Genomic DNA, 18018 nt, shown 5'->3' on the forward strand with positions numbered 1-18018 from the left:
CCTAAACGCGAATACCCTGATTCCCTGATTCCCTCCCTCCGGAATATTTGAATCCCTGCCCCGATTCAGACGCTCGCACCCATTTTTGAATTTTTCACCTTCGCTCTCGTTCCCGGAACTGGACTTCTCCAGAAAGCCATCAACGTCACTCATTTGCAACCATTTTGTAGTGTGCTGCGGTGATATATTCGTTGGATCGTTTGTTGTCGTGTTCAAACGGTGCTTCCATTTATTTCTGTTCGAGCGGAAGCATGTTGTTGTTGTCGCTGTTGTTGGTGTGATTCAGAACGCAACGGTGTCGTCGTATCACGGTGATCTTGCGGAGGTGAGTGGTTATGGAAGTTGTGAGGTACGGCCATGGCGAGCGATGTAGGTTTTTGAGTTTCTTAGTGTCAATGTTGTCGTTAGTTGGAGTGTTACTGTGGAAGGTGGTTCAGGATAGAGTGATGGCAGAGTGATGCAGAGCTATGGAAGAGTGAGGGAGCCGCGGAGTTGGTTGATGAGTGATAGTGGATGTGAGGTCCTTTGGTTTGAGACGGGGGTGATATTGAGAAGGAATCAATGAGTCGGAGGGTGTCGGCAGCGGTGCCGACGAGAGTGGTGGGGAAGACGGCACGGTTGTCAAATGTCGGGCCAGCGTATGGAATTCCCGGGATTTCGAATGGAGGGAAGTCTGGGTTGCTGCAAAGGCGGGCTAGCTTTCACGGGGGGAAGAGCTCGCAGCCTCGAACTGATCCGAGGCCACTCAATGACCGGGCCTTCCAACAGGAATGCATTCGCAGCTTGACGGGGTATCTCTTGACCCACGGTTACAACGTTCCGATTTCGACGAAGCTTTTGGTGTCGCCTGCGAGTAAAGATGTGCTCAATATCGTGCAGTTTTTGTTTCAGAAGGTGGATCCGAACTTGAAGCTGTCCGGGAAAGTTGAGGAGGACGTTCCGGTCGTGTTTAAGAGGTTAGGATATCCGTTCCAGATTAGTAAAAGTGCTCTGTATGCCGCTGGGAGTCCACATACATGGCCAGGATTGCTTGCGGCCTTAGTGTGGCTTATTCAGCTTCTCTTGCACCAGGAGGCGACGGAATCGGTCGAAACGTTTGACGATGCAGGGGCGAGGTCTTTTCTTGAAAATCTTAGTCAGTCTTACCAGTGCTTCTTGGCGGGAGACGATGATGAGTGTGAGCGTCTGGACTATGCGTTTCGTCAGCAGTTTGAGGATTGTACTGCTGAGGTTATGGAGAAAGTAGCCAAACTGAGAGTGCCAGAAGTGGAGGAGCAGTTGCAGAAGCTGTCTACGGAAGTGTCTCCTCTCACAAGTTTGGAGTCAAAGAAGGCCGACTTCTTGAGCGACAAGCAGAAGTTCAATACAATCATTAGCAGTCTGCAGTGGCACAAGCAAGCCGCAGAGAAAAAACTGCAGGAGCGCAAGGAAGACCTTCTGGCGAAGAAAGCTGAGAAGAATGAAATTCAAGCAGACATTGAGGAGCTGCGCAATCGTATTGCTTCACAAGAAATCAATCTTGCAGATATTGAGCGCATGCAGAAAGAGAAAGACCTCCTCGATGCCAACATTCAGCCTATTGTGGCTAAAGATCAGCAGCTTCGCAAGGCAGCGTGGGAACATGAGCTTGCGACTACCAACAAGGAGAAGGATCTCGAGATCCTGTGTGGTGAGCATAACGACCGCTGTCAAAGGTTGAAACCTATTTTAGCAGACGGGCAACCACTTTCTGGAGCTCAGTTGCAAATAACGCTGCAACTGGACAGAACTCTGCCACAGGAAATTTTAGGGACTTCCGTCTCTGGTGGTTTGAAGCAGACTATTTTGGAGGTCATGGAGAGTTGCAAACGGTACACAAATCAAGAAAGAGAAGAAGCAATTACTTGTGAAAAGGAAGTGTATGCATGTGAAGCTGCACGTCAGGAGAAGCTGGACCTGCTCTCTCGAAATGTCGCCACCATCAAGAAATTGGAGGCTCTCTACAAGGCGAGCAAAGAGAAGTGGGATGCGGCTTATGTTGCAGTGGTGAATGAGAGAGAGGAGTTGGAGGCAAAAGTGATCGCGAAAGAAGTCGCTGCGAAGAGAACAGATGCAGACGCTGAGGAACTTGTCAAACAGTGGGAACAACGGTACGAGGCAGGTACCGCAAGCTGTGCCGATCAGCTGGCATCGGCCAAAAAGCAATGGATTGAGGTAGTAGACTATATTCTAAGCGCCAAGGAGCAGATCACCATGCTTTTGCAGAACCTCAAGACCAAAACGCATGTGGAGGCTGGTAAAGTGAAGCGGGACCTGTCAGAACTTGTGTCTACAATGGCAGCCCTGCAGGTGTGAATGCGTTCCTTGGGATTCCTCGTCGGACCAGTATACCTGAACGAGGTTGTATAAAAACCCACAGTGGTCCATACTCGCGGACCAATATACAATCTCTAGCTCCTTGATTTTTAGACTTAAATCATAGTTTGCTGGGTTACATTGTAAAGTCTGATATTCGTTAGGTCTCACCTTGCTTACTAATAAAAACATTCGAATGTTTTGTATGAGCCAAAGTTTTTGGTGACATCTCCACATGGCACGGCCTTAACAGCTGTAACGAACCTGTCTCGTACAGGGGTGAATCTCCCCCACCTCGGCAGTTAGTATAATGTCTTGATAATCTGCTCAATGTCTGACTACTGCATGTAAGCAGTTCTAACATAGGCCCTCCGTGGTTCTCACAATTGATGCTCTCCTCCTAGGAGAAAGTCTTAAGAGCACACGAAAATAGTAGTAACAAAGGAAAATTAATCCGTCTATTTGTTACGAAGTACAAGGAAGAAGAGAGGTAAAGCCAAAGCATTTCTTCGTAGGCAGTCGGCTATGAAAGTGAGTGAGGCTGTCTTGCCTACATAGATGCCTACAAATGAGTGGGACTTCGGTGCTTTCGAAAGTCTATGAACTCATCATTGCCCTAATTTGTCTCTCGTTGTTCATCCAAAAACCATTTGAGCTCCTGTCTTTTGCAGTTTTCTAGTACAGACATAAGTATATATATATGTGCATAGTTTGTATTATTGATTATGGAAATACTCCTTGTAAACCCCAACTCATTTTTAGTGGTGGGAAGGGTTTCCTTAATTTTTTTTTTTTTTTTTTAAATTATTTGGAGACATTAGGTCTAATATTTACACAAGATGTACTTATTATTGAAAACACTTGGTGGTTTATTGTACAATGAGATGCAAAATGAACTTATTTTGTTATTTTGATTTTAACGTTTATTTTGAAACTGGATAATTTAGTTTAAATGTAAGTATAAAATCTCAAAATAGTTTTTATTGTGTTTTTTTTCTATATGCATTTGTGAAAATTTATGTATTAAATTACACACATTAAACAAATATGTATAATACAATTTGCAAAACATAACATCTATGTTTTCTATTGTGGCACATATATACACACAATGTTGAAGTAAAAAAAATCACATATTTATTTTATTGTTAATTACATCAATTGCTAGGACTATTTCAGATAATTCATAAAAAATACATTTTATATATTTATACATTTATACATATATAGGAAAACATTAAATTATTGTAGACAAATCTTAAAAATTGACCCACTTTTGTTGTTGCCATCATATACAATGTCCTAACTACTGCACCTATTTACTCCATTCCAACGTTTCCTCTCTTCAATTAGACCACAAAAAAAAGTAAAAAAATTCAATTGTTCTCACTACTTATTGTGCACACATCAGGCACATAATGCAACTGTGAATGAGAAAAAGAACTCTAGAGATGCTAAATGAAGACGTTGGTGATGTAGGATGACCCCCTCTGGTAATTAAAAAGGTAGGTTAATTTATGACATACATAGATCAATTTAATGTTGCTCTCTTGCTTTCTCTTTCTCTCTCTATAAATATACACATCACATTATAAGTATTACATTTTAAAATAAAAATAAGTAATAATACTTATATTTATAAATTTTTAAAAACCTTTTATGCTTTGCTTAATTTAATTTTAAATAATAAATTTAAAAGTAAATAGGTATATATTATCATAATTATAATACCAAATGTTATAAAAATATCAAAGCCATTGCCAATTGTATTCAAGCTTATATAATATTATCACATACTTTATTAAAGTTCTTTATAAATTTTACTATTACTATAAGATTGAAATAGTGGTAGATCTTTCTAACAAGTTTCTATTTTATAAATTATTATTATTTATGAAATTCTAATAATGCTACTTAGTATGTTATAAAAATATTTTAAAATATGAAATTTTATTTTGTTTGATCTAAGTTCAAATGTGCATCAATAAAATATTATTTTTAGAAATTAATAATCATGGTGGCATTTAGAAATTTTTTTGTCTTCAATAGTTAAACAAACCAAGTAACAAAAATTTTAAAAATATTAAAATGATCAAAATCAAATAAATAAAATAATATTTATAAATTATAAATAATATAACAAGCAAGTACTTCTATTTCTAGTGGATTATTGAATAAATCTACTTTGGTTTTAGAACTCAAGATTTCAATAAGTAGATATAATACTTTATAGCAGTTAAAACAAAAAAACAAAAAAAAAAAAAAAAAAAAAAAAAAACTTGACTAATATTTACAAACATATTATTATATATATATTTCAAAAATATAAAAATACTAAATAATAAGCATTTATGTTAGTTATATCTTTATTTGATTGTTAAACAAACCAAATATTATTGTGTAATTTTAAAAACTCTTCTAAAAATATTTTAGACATGTGGTGGTACCAACAAAGGCTCTAGAAAATAAAATAAAAAAAAAACATATATGTATATTTTATTTAAATTGTAAGTGTATGTATTTGAATCTTGATTTGTAAGACAAAAAAAATAATATATGTGATTTTCAAAGTTTACTACCAATACTTTCTTCTATTACAAAATAATACATATCCTACACTAATTTTGATACTTGATCATTTTTAGCCATAATAACCAATATTTTGCAAATCTATACATTTATATTTATAACAGTATGCAACATAGTTGTATGTTACTCAATTTTGGAACTACATTTTTTTAAAACTATTAATGTTGTACAACTTTATATATTGTAATGCATTAATTTTCTTTTAATTATTTTTTTATTAGCATTAAATAGTAGAGCTAAAATATCTATTTTTATTTTTATTTTAAATATACGAAAAATTATAATTTTTTCTACTTCTTATTTATAAAAATAATAATTATTAAAAAAATAATATTTTTTTGATGACTATTTAAAACAAAATAAAATAAAATGGGTTTGCTAAAACTATAAGATAGAAAAAAAAGACCAAGGTTTTTATATAAACAAACATAACATAAAACTCAATTTATAAAGAAAAAGTTAATTCAATACATTAGAAATATTCTAATATTAAAAATATCATACTTATTATAATTATATTAAATCAAAACAACTAACATAATTCATATTTTTATGTTTAAGATATTAGGCAGAGTAGTGTATAACGGAGATAAGAAATATCCAAAACAAATAAATATGTTCAAAAACTTAGTGGATTGAATTTTTCTTTATTATTCTAATGGTTGATTGGAAAAATTGAAATTCTGAAACTAAATTATTTTTTATATTTAATAATGAAAATAAATTAGACAAAAAATTATCTATTATTTTAGATTTACATTTTTTACATTGAAATATATATATATTTCAAAAACATCTCAAAATCCATATTATTTTTGTCAAATTTAAAAAGATAAAATAAAATATTTTTCCATTTATTATTTATTTATTTATTTATATTTGAATGATTTTAGAAAAGATATAATATTATAATTCATTTTCTTCTGAAATATAATAATTTTGCCTGCTAAAATAATAATAATAATAATAATTATTATTATTATTATACTTACATATCCTAATATTGATGACTTGAAGCTAAATCACATTGCAAACACCTAAAAACCACTTTCCATGAACCCAAAATACTGCGATTGTTGTGCTAGAATCCTACAATGCATGGCTGATCTTCGAACAACCCTGTGCTCAAGAGTAGCTAGAAATTAGGGTTAAATGCAGTACTGCAGTGAGGAAGAAGCTGAAAAGCCCAGTCTTGCTATGAAAAACCATGACCATTAGCTTTCATTTGGGTGATGACCCAAGAGTAACGTTTCCTTGCCATTACAATCAGCTCCCTCATGGAGCAAAATTTTGATGTGTACCCAGACGAGTTTAATGTGTTGCATGAAACAACCTTTCCTTCAAACATGAAGAAATTTGCAGAACATTTGGAGCATTTGCAACAGGATTTGGTGGCCAACTCTAAGAGAAGTTTTGAGTAGAAACAAGCAAATTCTGGAACCTGGGTCCTGCACTTTCTGCTGATCCAGAGACTCTGTTTCCTGCAACAAAACAGCAGGTGCCTGGCGTGTGGGCTTTGTTTGATGCGAAGTACGTGGGTTGCAGAGGCTCAGGTCCTGCTTTTAGGACGTTTCCAATGCTGTAACCTTGTGGGAATAGCAAGAAGCGCTCAAACTTGGCCCTCTTCTCGGATAAAACTCTAGTTTTGACATTCTACTTGGTTTTGGTGTTGATGTTCAGGATGATGAGGAGGATGTGAGCTCTGTGGCAATTCACTAAGTCAGGGTGTTTTATTGAAGAGCTTCTAGTCAGTTTTCCTGTATCTTTCTCAGTTTGCTGTGCTTTTCAGAGTTGGGTTGAACAGGCAGGTCGGAGACTGTTTAAGAGAAGGGCTATGCTGTTGGCAGCGATGGCGGGCTGGTGGGGAGGGTTTACGATGCTGCTACTTTTGGTGTGTTCGGTGACCCAGTGCGTTGCGAGTGCTGGTAAACATTCAGACACTGTGGTTGTCTTATGCGGTAAATGAATGTAGCCAGGGTAGTAGGGAATAATACTTGAAGCTGTGAAACTGGAAAGTGGTTTTAAGAGTTTAGCCCTGTGCATCACCCTCGATCATTCCTGATTTTTTTCTTCTGTGAATGTCTCAATATCTTCAAGACTAGTCGCGTTTATCTTTCACGGAGACATGTAGTTAAGGAGTTTGTGAACTACTTGCTGTTTAACCGCGCACCGGCCAATAATGAGGTGACTGGGATTCCACCCGTGGTTTGTGAAACATATTTCCCGCAAATTTTACGTCTCCGTTGACATTATACTTCGCATTCCGGGTTTTTCTGTTCGATTCGAGTGTTGATCGTAGGCATGCATTGTAGGTTATACGCACTTAGTGATACTGAAGAATTTCTCAAATCCGTGTTTAGGGATGTTTGACTGGCCAGTCTTTTAATGGAGGGGGAGCTTCAACTCCATGGATATGCTTTTGAAAAACCTCTTGGTTGTAAAAATGACCAAGAACTTATGCCACGGTAGAGAATACTCAGAAATGACGAATCACTATCATTTCATACGTGAGGTTTCATGCTTTCGCTTAACGAAAAGTATGCACTAGATGACTTTGCTATTTAACGGTTCTCCGAATTTACCATTTTCAGGGACCAGAGCAAACTACCCACAAGCTCTGCAGGTCAGCCTCTCCAAAGAACTTCGTCTCAGGGCTCAACTTCAAGCTACTGGTGAGTTACCTCCTGAGATTGTGAACTTGGCTTTGTCTTCAATACCTTGATCTCGAGGTATACGAGGCAATCTCATAAGAGCTGCCATGTGATTCGCCCCACAGTCATTCAAACCGAAAGTGTAATTTAGTCTTCGACCAATCCCATGTAAAAAGTAGCTGTATTATTGTGATTTGGGTCATTGAAGCATGCTGCAGCTTTTTGTTAGAAACTTGAGAACACATAATAAGCGTTTGGAGATTCAATAAGGTATGAATGTTGACATGTTAGGATTCGATGAGTGTGTTGAACCAATGTCAATTCTCTGTATGCAAGTGAAGGAGTCCGGAGCTGCTTTTTTCACGTTTACTCTTGGCTTAATTAAAACATTGCACCGCTCGTTGTTTCAGACACGCTTGCCGCAGCTCCCCGGGCCGTTCCTCCGGTTACTCGGGTCACTCCACCTGAAGCTCCAAAAGTTTCTCCTGCTCCACCCACACCTGGTATATTTCATAGACCCATTTTTCACTACCTCGATCCTAAAATAACAAATCCTGTGAACCGCTGATAAAAAGCATCAATACCACTGTCCCAAATTCTAGAATTATCAATTTCTTAACACAGCAATAGAACAGCATTTGTTCTCTTCCGCAATTGGGACCCTTCTCTCTGTGTAGGTGAAGTTTTGATCAAGTTTAGATTTTTCTTCTCGTACTGAACAGCGCGGACGTACCTCATGTGGATCGGCATTGGAGTATTCTGCCTCATTATATTGTCTGTCGCCATTTTCTGCCTGTGCCGCAAGTTCGGACAGCGGAAGGTTCGGGGGACTCAGAAGTTGCCATATTTGCCAGGGTACCACTAAAATAGAAACCAGATTGTTAGACTCTAAACCTCACTTCACACAGGGTTATGAAATCTCATCTCAAGGAACTGTGACCAATTGTAAAAGGCTTGATCGAATTGTGGAATGGGCAATTAAAGGATCTCTCCCTCCTTCAAGGTTGGAAATATGCTGTGGAGGGAACGCTTCCATTCTCTCTCGAAAAAAGAAAAAAGAAAATGCTGCTTTGGTCTTTACCAGATCATCAGGGATCATGAGAATGAATATTGTTTTGAATAATTTCTGGTTACCAACATTTGAAAGGCTATTCATTCTCGTCCGAAAGGTCCAGCTCTGAGACTCCCTTGTGCACTGGCTGTGATCTCTGAGAAGTAACAGCATCACAAGTCCAAAACATCAACAAATCAATTGACCTGCTACAAGCTCGCAATCTACACTGTCGGTATCAAGGTGATTTTCTCCTACTACTTTTCACAGAATGACACATGCTCATGCACATGTGTTCAAATCACCAGGTAACCGAGAGCACCAAGATTCATGAAAACCTTTCTTTGAATTGGGGGAAACGTCACATGCATAGATCCAACTATTCAAATGCGCAGAGCTCACAAGAGAGTAGAGCAGGTCTTTCTGGTGGTGAATGAATCTGGCTCTTCATCAGCATGAAGCTCCTCAATTGCTCAGAGAAACTACCAATCACACTGACTGGTAATACTATCGTCCCCTACGACTCCTTCCTGATGTCAGAACACAAAGCAATGACAGATGTTACAATGTACACAAAAAACACATTAGCTTGAAGCATTAGCCTGTTTGATAGCCTCAAAGCCCGGATTGACCCAGCGTTGGCGGACCAAGTGCATTCTGTATGACGAAGTGGCCATGCAAACGGTGCTGCAGCTCACCACCTTGGGTGGTGCTCAGATCCTTCGAAGCCATCCCTGCAACGCTCCTGACAAGATGCTGCTGAAGGTCAGATCACCGAAGCCGGGTGGGGCCCAAGTGGGAGAAGTGGGGTCATTGGAGGAGGAGAAGCAGCAAAGGTGGGTCTCCTTCCTTTCATTCTTGCAAAAATCCACCTGCAATTTCCCATTCCTGAGTAAAAAACAGAATGCCTCGGATTGTGTGTAAAAGCATTCGATTTTGTCCTGCTCTGGTGTATCATTTTCAGGGTGTCGATATTGAAGGAGTCGCATGGATTTGAGGGCGTTGTTGAGTCATGCAATGCAGCATCTTGGGGGCGGGGGGGGGGGGGGGGGGGGGTGGGGATCTGTATGAGAATAGCATATGAGGCAGTGTAAAAACAAACCTTTATATATATATATATATATATATATATATATATGTTTGTGTATGAGGAATGGTAGATAGATGAAGATCTATGCCCTGTTATTCGTCGTTGTGATATTGTTTTTTTCCATTGCTTTGTGGAACATGTGTTGATTTACCTTTTTATAGAAAAAATATTTCGCTTTAAAAGCTATTTCTTATGCGGAAATCTTTCATATTGATTTCAGGAATATATATATATATTTCATATATATATATATGAAATATATATATATATGAAATATATATATATGAAATATATATATATATATATATGAAATATATATATATATATATATGAAATATATATATATATATATATTATATTTTATATATTTATATAATATATATATTTATTTTATATATTTATTTTTTATATATATATATATATCTTAAAATTAAAATTTTCATGTTGAAACATTTGATTTTACTGTAATGTACCAATGGGAAGAATGGTATGTATTATAATGGAACGTTGTGGTACTAGAAGCTTGAAAGCAGATTACAAGTAATGCTGATTGAACCGTTAATATAAAATTAAAATATTCGAATTTATGGATTATTTTTTATGTTGAGGGGTTTTTTTATTCAGGTCGATTATAAAATTATCTTTTATATTATCTGTGGTTTACTCAGTATGTACAAATGAAATTGAAAGAAGACTGGAGAACATAATATAAAGAGAAGAATGGAACTACATTTCGTTCATTTATTTTAAAGATACTTCCATAACTATAATTTAACAAATTATAAATTTTTGGTTATTTTCTTATTTTTTGACATATGTTGAATAAATTATAACAAAAAGATGGTGACAAAACAATAATAACAATCCTATATCAATGAGTTTTTATGCATATATATATATATATGTATGTATGAAGAAAAAAATCCAAGAGATAGAAAGAACATCTTTATATATTATTTTATTTTGTTACAGTGGCTTGAAAAGTTGACAATAACAACAACTACAAAATCTATTGTGTACTCTTTGAGATAGAACTTTATTTCAACTAACATAGAATATAAAACTACCACATCAAAATTTATATGTATATATGTATATATATATATATATATATACTCTTATTTTATTAGTGGAAACCTCTATCATGGAGCACAAAAAAGCTATAACATTTTAATTTCCCAAATCAAAAATCAATCCAAGAAATGTTAATCTAAAAAATAAAAAAAATAAATAACAATAGAACCAATTATGTTTCCTGAATGTAACTGGCAAAGACAATTTATATTTACTTCAACATACATTTCCGGCAAATGAAAAGGCTTCTTTATCTCAGCCAATTAAAAGGCAATTTATCTAAACCAACAACGAGAAGATTTTATTTTATTTTATTTTTTTCTTAAATTATCTCTTTGTCTTACAACTAAGCTTTCTTTTGTATAGATACACTACAATTCAAAAAATATTATTGTGTACCCTCATAGTTAGAACTTTGAATTCAACCCAAATTAGAAAAAAAAGAGAGAAATAAACTACCACATCAAAACACAAGTATATAATCAAGTAGTTAGTTTTGTCTATCGCACATTTTAATGCAAAAGGTCCCTTCACCCCAACTACTCTCTCTCAAGTATTCTCCATTTCAGTTTCCTCATGTTGTACCCAAGTGTCGTGGCCCAGATCCCCAAAAATCCATAGTGGGGCCCACATAGCGGGTCCAAGATGCCACCCCGACCCGTCCTCCCACCCCCTTCATTCATCCCTCCCTCCCTCAAACACACCATTCATTCATTCATTCATTCAAGCTCCAGGAGTGGGTTCGTTCGTTCGGGCATTCGTCCGTCCGTCCGTCCCTCCGTCCGTCTGTTCGTCGGCTTCCGTCAGTGCGGCATCACGAACTTCTCCACCGGCGCCGAAGTCCTTGCGTGAGCATGGCAACGCAACTCTCCTTCCTCCCCATCACTCACTCACTCACTCTCCCTCCCTTTCAGAATGATCGATGGCGCAACGGAGCGACCTACTGAGCCTGATGAGCAGCAGAGATCAGACGGGGGAATCTAGTTAGAATGTAGTTTCACCAGGATCCAATTCTCTTCTCATTCTCCCTACCAGCAGAAGACCCAGCATCAATCCCGCTAATCCCTCCGCAAGGCATCTTTGAACGTGAAGATCTCGTGGGGTTTCATTAGTTCTATTCGGTTCCGCGGATGCTGTTGGGGATCCCTTCCTTCGCCCCCGAATTTCTTTGCCCATTGGCGGAGGTCAGCGCCGCACAATGCGCTGCAGCGACGCCATGACCGTCGAGATTCCGGTTATGGAAACGAGGCGACCTGAATTTCGATCGCGTCGTGAGTTGGTTGTCACCCAGTCACACTGCTCGATTCGCCTTTCAGCCCCCCTCCCTCTGGAACTTCGGGTGACATCAAAAGCGCCGCCCAGGCTTCTTAGATGTGTCACCCGATTAGCAATGAAAACAGCTGAGACCCTTACTTTGTTCCCTCTTTTTTTTTTTTTTTTTTTTTTTTGGGGAGGGGGGGTAAATATGGGTTTTCAAGTGGACTTTTGCATGTGGATTCTCCGCTGTGGGTTTTTCATCTCTGTTTAAATGGCTACCGAGAAAGTGTCAAACGTGTGGTGAACGGACAGAGAATCCGGACTATTCATGAGAATCGTTGAAATCCCCAAATCCATTGATCTGGGCCCGATGGCGGCGAAGTCATTCTGTTTTAATGCGATCGTAACGTGACGGGGAGGTGTTAGAAGGGACTCCTCCAGAGCGGCTTGTGTGCATTCCGTGCCCTTCTGGTGCATTTCCCAGTTGCTAATGATTTCTAGTTTGTGATTCGTACTTTTTACCAACCGGGTTAGTGAGTCTTGTTCCGTTTGTTCTGCAAGTGGTGTCCTCTCCTCCGGTTCTCGTCGCGGAGGTTTGTGGAATTGTGCATTGCTGAAAGTTCTGTTAATTTAGGCTCTGTCATGGCTGCTGCCATGACTACTGCGATGGCTGTGAACCAAGCCGTGGCTCTCAACAAGCAAGTGTTGCCTGTTTCGTCTTCCTCGTCTCTGCTGCGAGCGGATGCGAGTAGTTTCTTTGGAACCCAGAAGATGAATTTGTCGAAAGAATCGCAATCGTTGTCGCGCTCCTGCTCTTTTGTAAGATTTCTCTCACTTCTATTTTCGTTGACGTGAATTGGGCTAGTTGAGAAGGCTCTGTTATTTGCAAGATATAGGATCAGAGATGGGGATTGGACTTATGGAGTGTGTCGATTGAGTACCTGGGTGTGCAGGAGAAGAGCAGGGTTGTGGCTACCGCAGTGACGGAAACGGACGCTGAATACCCCTCCGAGAAGCCACTCACGCCACTTCTGGATACCATCAACTATCCCATCCACATGAAGAATCTCACCGTGCGAGTACGTTTTGCGATCTCATTCCCGGTCACTTCTTTAAGGACGTGCTTGAGTTGTGGTTTGTTTCTACTTTCCTTTTCGGTTTCTTTGGTCGTTTTTCACACCATTTAAAAATGACTCCCACGTAATGTTTGCAGGAGCTGAAACAACTCGTGGACGAATTGCGAGCCGAGACTATTCATACGGTTTCGAAGACAGGAGGACATTTGGGCTCGAGCTTGGGTGTTGTTGAACTCACAGTGGCTCTACACCATGTCTTTAATACCCCGGAGGACAAGATTTTGTGGGATGTTGGCCATCAGGTGTGTGATAGCTGCTTCTATCTTTGTACCGCCAGAACTAACAGGAATGTCGAGCATACAATGCTGCTCACATTTAGAATTCCGTGTATTTTTACTCAACCTCTTTTATTTTTATTTTTATTTTTTACAATTGTCGATGTAGTGCTTAAACAAGATTTCTCCCCCTGTAGATCCTCTCTCTCACTCACTCTCGATTCCTGCCATGAGATGTGGATGTTCACGATCTTTGTTAGTGGAGTACTAATAGCTCACTGTAGTTCCCCTGCACTTCATTCACGTTCCTCGGGACAAAAAGCTAATCTTCAGGACTTATACCAAACGGTTTGGAATGGGGCATTAGCTAAAAACAATAATCTCATACACACTTGAAATCTAAGTTATCCATTCATGTGGTTAGCGTTTAGTAAGATTGTCCAAACTCGTTCTAATGAGCGACTGTGTTCACTGGTCGTCACCAGACCTACCCACACAAGATCCTGACCGGGAGAAGGGGCAAGATGAGAACCCTGAGACAAACGGCTGGGATTTCAGGCTTCGTTAAGAGAGCAGAGAGCGAGTATGATCCGTTTGGAGCTGGTCACAGCTCCACCAGCATCTCTGCGGGCTTAGGAATGGCTGTTGGACGAGATTTAAAAGGCAGAACGAACAACGTTATTGCCGTGATCGGTGATGGAGCTATGACTGCCGGGCAAGCCTATGAGGCTATGAACAATGCCGGGTATCTTGATTGCAACATGATTGTCATTCTTAATGACAACAAGCAAGTATCTCTACCCACAGCCACTCTTGATGGCCCTGCCCCTCCTGTTGGTGCTTTGAGTAGTGCACTCAGCAAGCTCCAGTCAAGTAGGCCTCTTCGTGAGCTCCGTGAGGTTGCAAAGGTAGGCACATGAGACCGATGTGTTTGGTTTATTATATTCATCTGTGTTAAAAAAAAAAAATCGATACGTTTTTTTTTTTTTTTTTTTTTTTTTTTTGAATTGCTATAGGTCGATAGTTTGCATTACCTCATCTTGGGGTTATCATTGCAGGGGGTGACGAAGCAACTTGGAGGTTCGGCACATGTGTTGGCCGCTAAGGTTGATGAGTATGCACGTGGTATGATCAGTGGATCTGGGTCTACTCTCTTCGAGGAGCTTGGACTCTACTATATTGGCCCGGTCAACGGCCACAATCTCGAAGATTTGGTGACAATCCTTCGGGAAGTAAAGAACACAGCAACCACTGGACCTGTGTTGATTCACCTTGTAACTGAAAAGGGTCGAGGTTACCCCTACGCTGAAAGAGCAGCGGATAAGTACCATGGTAAGTCTTTACCGCCACCTTTTTTCGTGTCTAGATCAGCATAAATCAGCATAAAGTCTTTTAATTGAGAAAGATCTGTCCCAGTAGTCAAAATGGTAAGTTTATGCCAGTAGAAACGCGTCCTCTTCTTCCCGTGTACAGTTGATATCATGGAATTGAGAAAGATTTCATTTTGTCACTACCACTGTCCTCAAATTCGGTTGGTATTGGTCTGCAGGCGTTGTTAAGTTCGACCCAGCAACTGGCAAGCAACATAAAGTGAAGACTGCTACACAAGCCTATACCACATACTTCGCGGAGGCTTTGATAGCCGAGGCCGAGCTTGACAAGAGTATTGTTGGAATACATGCAGCTATGGGAGGTGGTACAGGAATGAACATGTTCGCAAAGCGGTTTCCAGAAAGATGTTTTGACGTGGGCATTGCGGAACAACACGCTGTGACTTTCGCCGCGGGACTAGCATGCGAAGGACTGAGGCCATTCTGTAGTATCTACTCTTCCTTTCTTCAACGAGGATATGATCAGGTTAGAGGACGTATGGCAATTGGTTTCATTTTCAATTATTATTCCATGTCGTCAGATTTAGTCAAACTAGTCTGAACACGTTACTTCCTCTTGTTAGGATGTTATTTCGATTCTCATCAAGATCTCTTTTGGATGAAGACTAATGTTGGGTTTATCAGTACTATGGAATTCCTTATAATTGTCCTCACATGTCGGTTTTCGAGTGCTTAATTTTTCATGCGACAATGTTCCCGCAGGTCGTACACGATGTAGATCTGCAGAAGTTGCCTGTCAGATTTGCAATGGATCGTGCCGGCCTTGTTGGAGCAGATGGGCCAACACACTGTGGAGCGTTTGACGTGACCTATATGGCCTGTTTGCCCAACATGGTAGTAATGGCTCCTGCTGATGAAGCCGAGCTTTTCAACATGGTAGCAACTGCTGCTGTGATTGATGATAGCCCCAGCTGTTTCAGGTATCCCAGAGGTAACGGAATCGGGGTCCAACTGCCTGCAAACAATAAGGGCACTCCAATTGAGGTATGTGTCATTCATTCAAAACACCACACAATCAATTCTGAGGCGGATAGTCTGTCTTAGCACTTTCTTACACCACGTAGATATCATATTTTCGTCTCTGCATATCATACCAAATTTGGATTTCTGACGAGATATGCATCTGTTGACCGCAGGTTGGCAAAGGAAGAATTCTGCTGGAAGGCACAGATGTGGCTCTGTTGGGATATGGCACTATGGTCCAAAACTGCCTGGCTGCTCACTCTCTACTTGCCGACGTGGGAATCTCAGCTACTGTAGCTGATGGTCGATTCTGCAAACCCCTTGATCGGGGTCTGATTCGTCAATTGGCCGAAAATCATCAAGTGCTTATCACTGTGGAGGAGGGCGCTGTTGGAGGCTTTGGATCTCATGTTGCGCAATTTATGGCGTTAGATGGGCTTCTCGATGGAAAGCTGAAAGTAAGTGTTCTGTCCTCTTCTGCTGTATTGCGATTCTTCTACAACACTTACGTTTCCTTTTTTCTAACGTTACAAAACAGTCTTTGCGATTGCGTTGAAGGTTTGTGACACAGTCCAAGGTGAGTGCTGGTGATAGTTTCTCCCGGCATGCATTTCTATCCAACTTTGAACTCTGCTTCTCATCTCTCTCCTGATCCATTCTGTGAACAGTGGAGACCGCTTGTACTTCCCGACCGTTACATCGAACACGGAGCACCGAATGACCAGTTTGCCGAAGCAGGTCTAACTGCTGGCCACATCGCAGCCACAGCCTTGAATGTTCTAGGGAAGACAAGACAAGCTCTGCAAATCATGTCATTAGCTCCTCGCAGCTGAAAATTCATCACGTTCTGAATTTGTTGGGGGTGATGGCCCCAGTTACAAGCCTTCTTCTCAATTAGTGCACTCGCTTCACAGTCCTCCATCTGATCAAAATGTTTAGAAACTGTATGTAATATACTTGTATTGGCATTCTCTGGTCAATTATGCCATGCCTGTAATTTGCTTACATTGGTCAGCAGGCTTTAGTTCAGGTCCCACACGGTTACATTGTAGGGTCTGCCATGCCAAATTTGGATCGACCCAGCAGGTGCTAAGCTTGCTCATTGAGAGGAAAAATCCCTCTACATTCAACTGCATTTAATGTAACCACCCCCCAATTTTTATAATTTTTGTAAATCGCTTGTTTCTGTAATGTCTGTTCTGCTAGCTATTTATGCAGTGCTTGTATTTTGGCTCATAAATGTTCTGCACTACACAAATCTCTTGATCTGGATTCTGTATTGTTTAGGTGTGATTTGTAGGATGATGGAAGCATTCATTACAAGTACAGCATGTAGTAACATAGAAGATAATGCATATATTTGTAATACTATTTGTAGCTATATTTTCATTGTACACTGTTACTTTTACTTCTTAATGGGGTTTCAATCTCTCAGAACTTAAACCCTGGGAGAGAAAATTTGTCATATTTTGAATCAATAATTTAATTATTTGATACACTGTAAGGAATCGATGGTGGTGAAGGAATTGTAGTGCAGAAAACATGGAATGAAGGTGATTATCTTCTGAAAAACATTAAAATTATACTTTTAAAAAATATAGATATGACCATTTTTTTAAAAAATAATTAATAATAACTTATCGATAGATACTTGATTTTGACAAGTAACATTGTAAAAATTGATCCAACAATAAAAATTATAATTTAAGTGTTAGTTTTTTAGAAACTCATAAATTGTATGATGAATGGTTTTGAACATGTAAAATGACTCACTAAAAGTTAATGCAAAATAAAATTCTAAAACGTAAAAAATCATTATATATTTTTGTTTTAAAAATTTAACAACATTCACAATAAGTATATGTTAATTAAGATAAATCATATTACCAGGTCTGAATTATGCAAAATTTAACTTATGATATTAATGCATCACAAATTAATCAACCAAAATTTATTTGATTCATTGATATCTAAATTATTAGAAGCATTTGTTATTCAAAATTCTATTTCGTTTTGAAGAATTTAGTATTTCATTTACTTCAAAATCCGAACATACTTGGATATGTAAAGAGTTTTGTTATTGTCAAAAACTTTTGTTCCATAAGTTTTTTTTAGAATTTATTTTAGTCTTGTGAAATATATATATATATATATATATATATATATATACACATGTATTTAAGATGCCTCAAATAGGACTAATAATATAGATTTTTTTATTAAAATTTTATAAATTTATTTTTTATTTTTTTATTATAAATATAAAA

At 38.6% G+C, this 18018-nt stretch overlaps 3 protein-coding genes and 1 long non-coding RNA gene across 7 annotated transcripts; all 4 read left to right on the forward strand.

Annotated features, from left to right (window-relative positions):
* The first annotated feature begins 57 nt into the window (after nt 1–57).
* LOC112284256 (uncharacterized) lies at nt 58–2549 on the forward strand. Its single transcript, XM_024523920.3, has one exon. The coding sequence runs from the start codon at nt 562–564 to the stop codon at nt 2332–2334; it is 1773 nt and encodes a 590-aa protein (XP_024379688.1). The 5' UTR covers nt 58–561; the 3' UTR covers nt 2335–2549.
* A 3580-nt stretch (nt 2550–6129) lies between these two features.
* Nucleotides 6130–8658, forward strand: LOC112284505 (uncharacterized). 4 transcript variants are annotated; one of them, XM_024524358.2, is made up of 6 exons: nt 6430–6848; nt 7021–7107; nt 7284–7388; nt 7515–7595; nt 7985–8077; nt 8297–8658. In XM_024524358.2, the coding sequence occupies exons 3-6, from the start codon at nt 7331–7333 to the stop codon at nt 8437–8439; spliced, it is 375 nt and encodes a 124-aa protein (XP_024380126.1). In that variant the 5' UTR covers nt 6430–6848; nt 7021–7107; nt 7284–7330; the 3' UTR covers nt 8440–8658. The 4 variants fall into 4 exon arrangements, with proteins under 4 accessions (XP_024380125.1, XP_024380126.1, XP_024380127.1 ...); XM_024524359.2 differs by having other exon boundaries at nt 7026–7107; XM_024524357.3 differs by lacking the exons at nt 7021–7107; nt 7284–7388 and adding an exon at nt 6130–6421 and having other exon boundaries at nt 6604–6848.
* Nucleotides 8659–8757: 99 nt separating this feature from the next.
* Nucleotides 8758–11773, forward strand: LOC149988530 (uncharacterized). The gene is made up of 3 exons (XR_016504330.1): nt 8758–9461; nt 9590–9658; nt 11704–11773. It is a non-coding gene; the product is annotated as an uncharacterized LOC149988530 (long non-coding RNA).
* On the forward strand, nt 11714–16942 carry LOC112284415 (putative 1-deoxy-D-xylulose-5-phosphate synthase, chloroplastic). The gene is made up of 9 exons (XM_024524182.3): nt 11714–12865; nt 13000–13125; nt 13260–13424; nt 13883–14305; nt 14456–14729; nt 14947–15254; nt 15491–15772; nt 15925–16209; nt 16420–16942. Exons 1-9 carry the CDS (start codon nt 12689–12691, stop codon nt 16582–16584), a joined length of 2205 nt encoding a protein of 734 aa, XP_024379950.1. The 5' UTR covers nt 11714–12688; the 3' UTR covers nt 16585–16942.
* Nucleotides 16943–18018: the final 1076 nt, after the last annotated feature.

Source organism: Physcomitrium patens, chromosome 7 (genome assembly GCF_059467195.1).
Source record: "Physcomitrium patens ecotype Gransden chromosome 7, ASM5946719v1, whole genome shotgun sequence".
NCBI lineage: Eukaryota > Viridiplantae > Streptophyta > Bryopsida > Funariales > Funariaceae > Physcomitrium > Physcomitrium patens.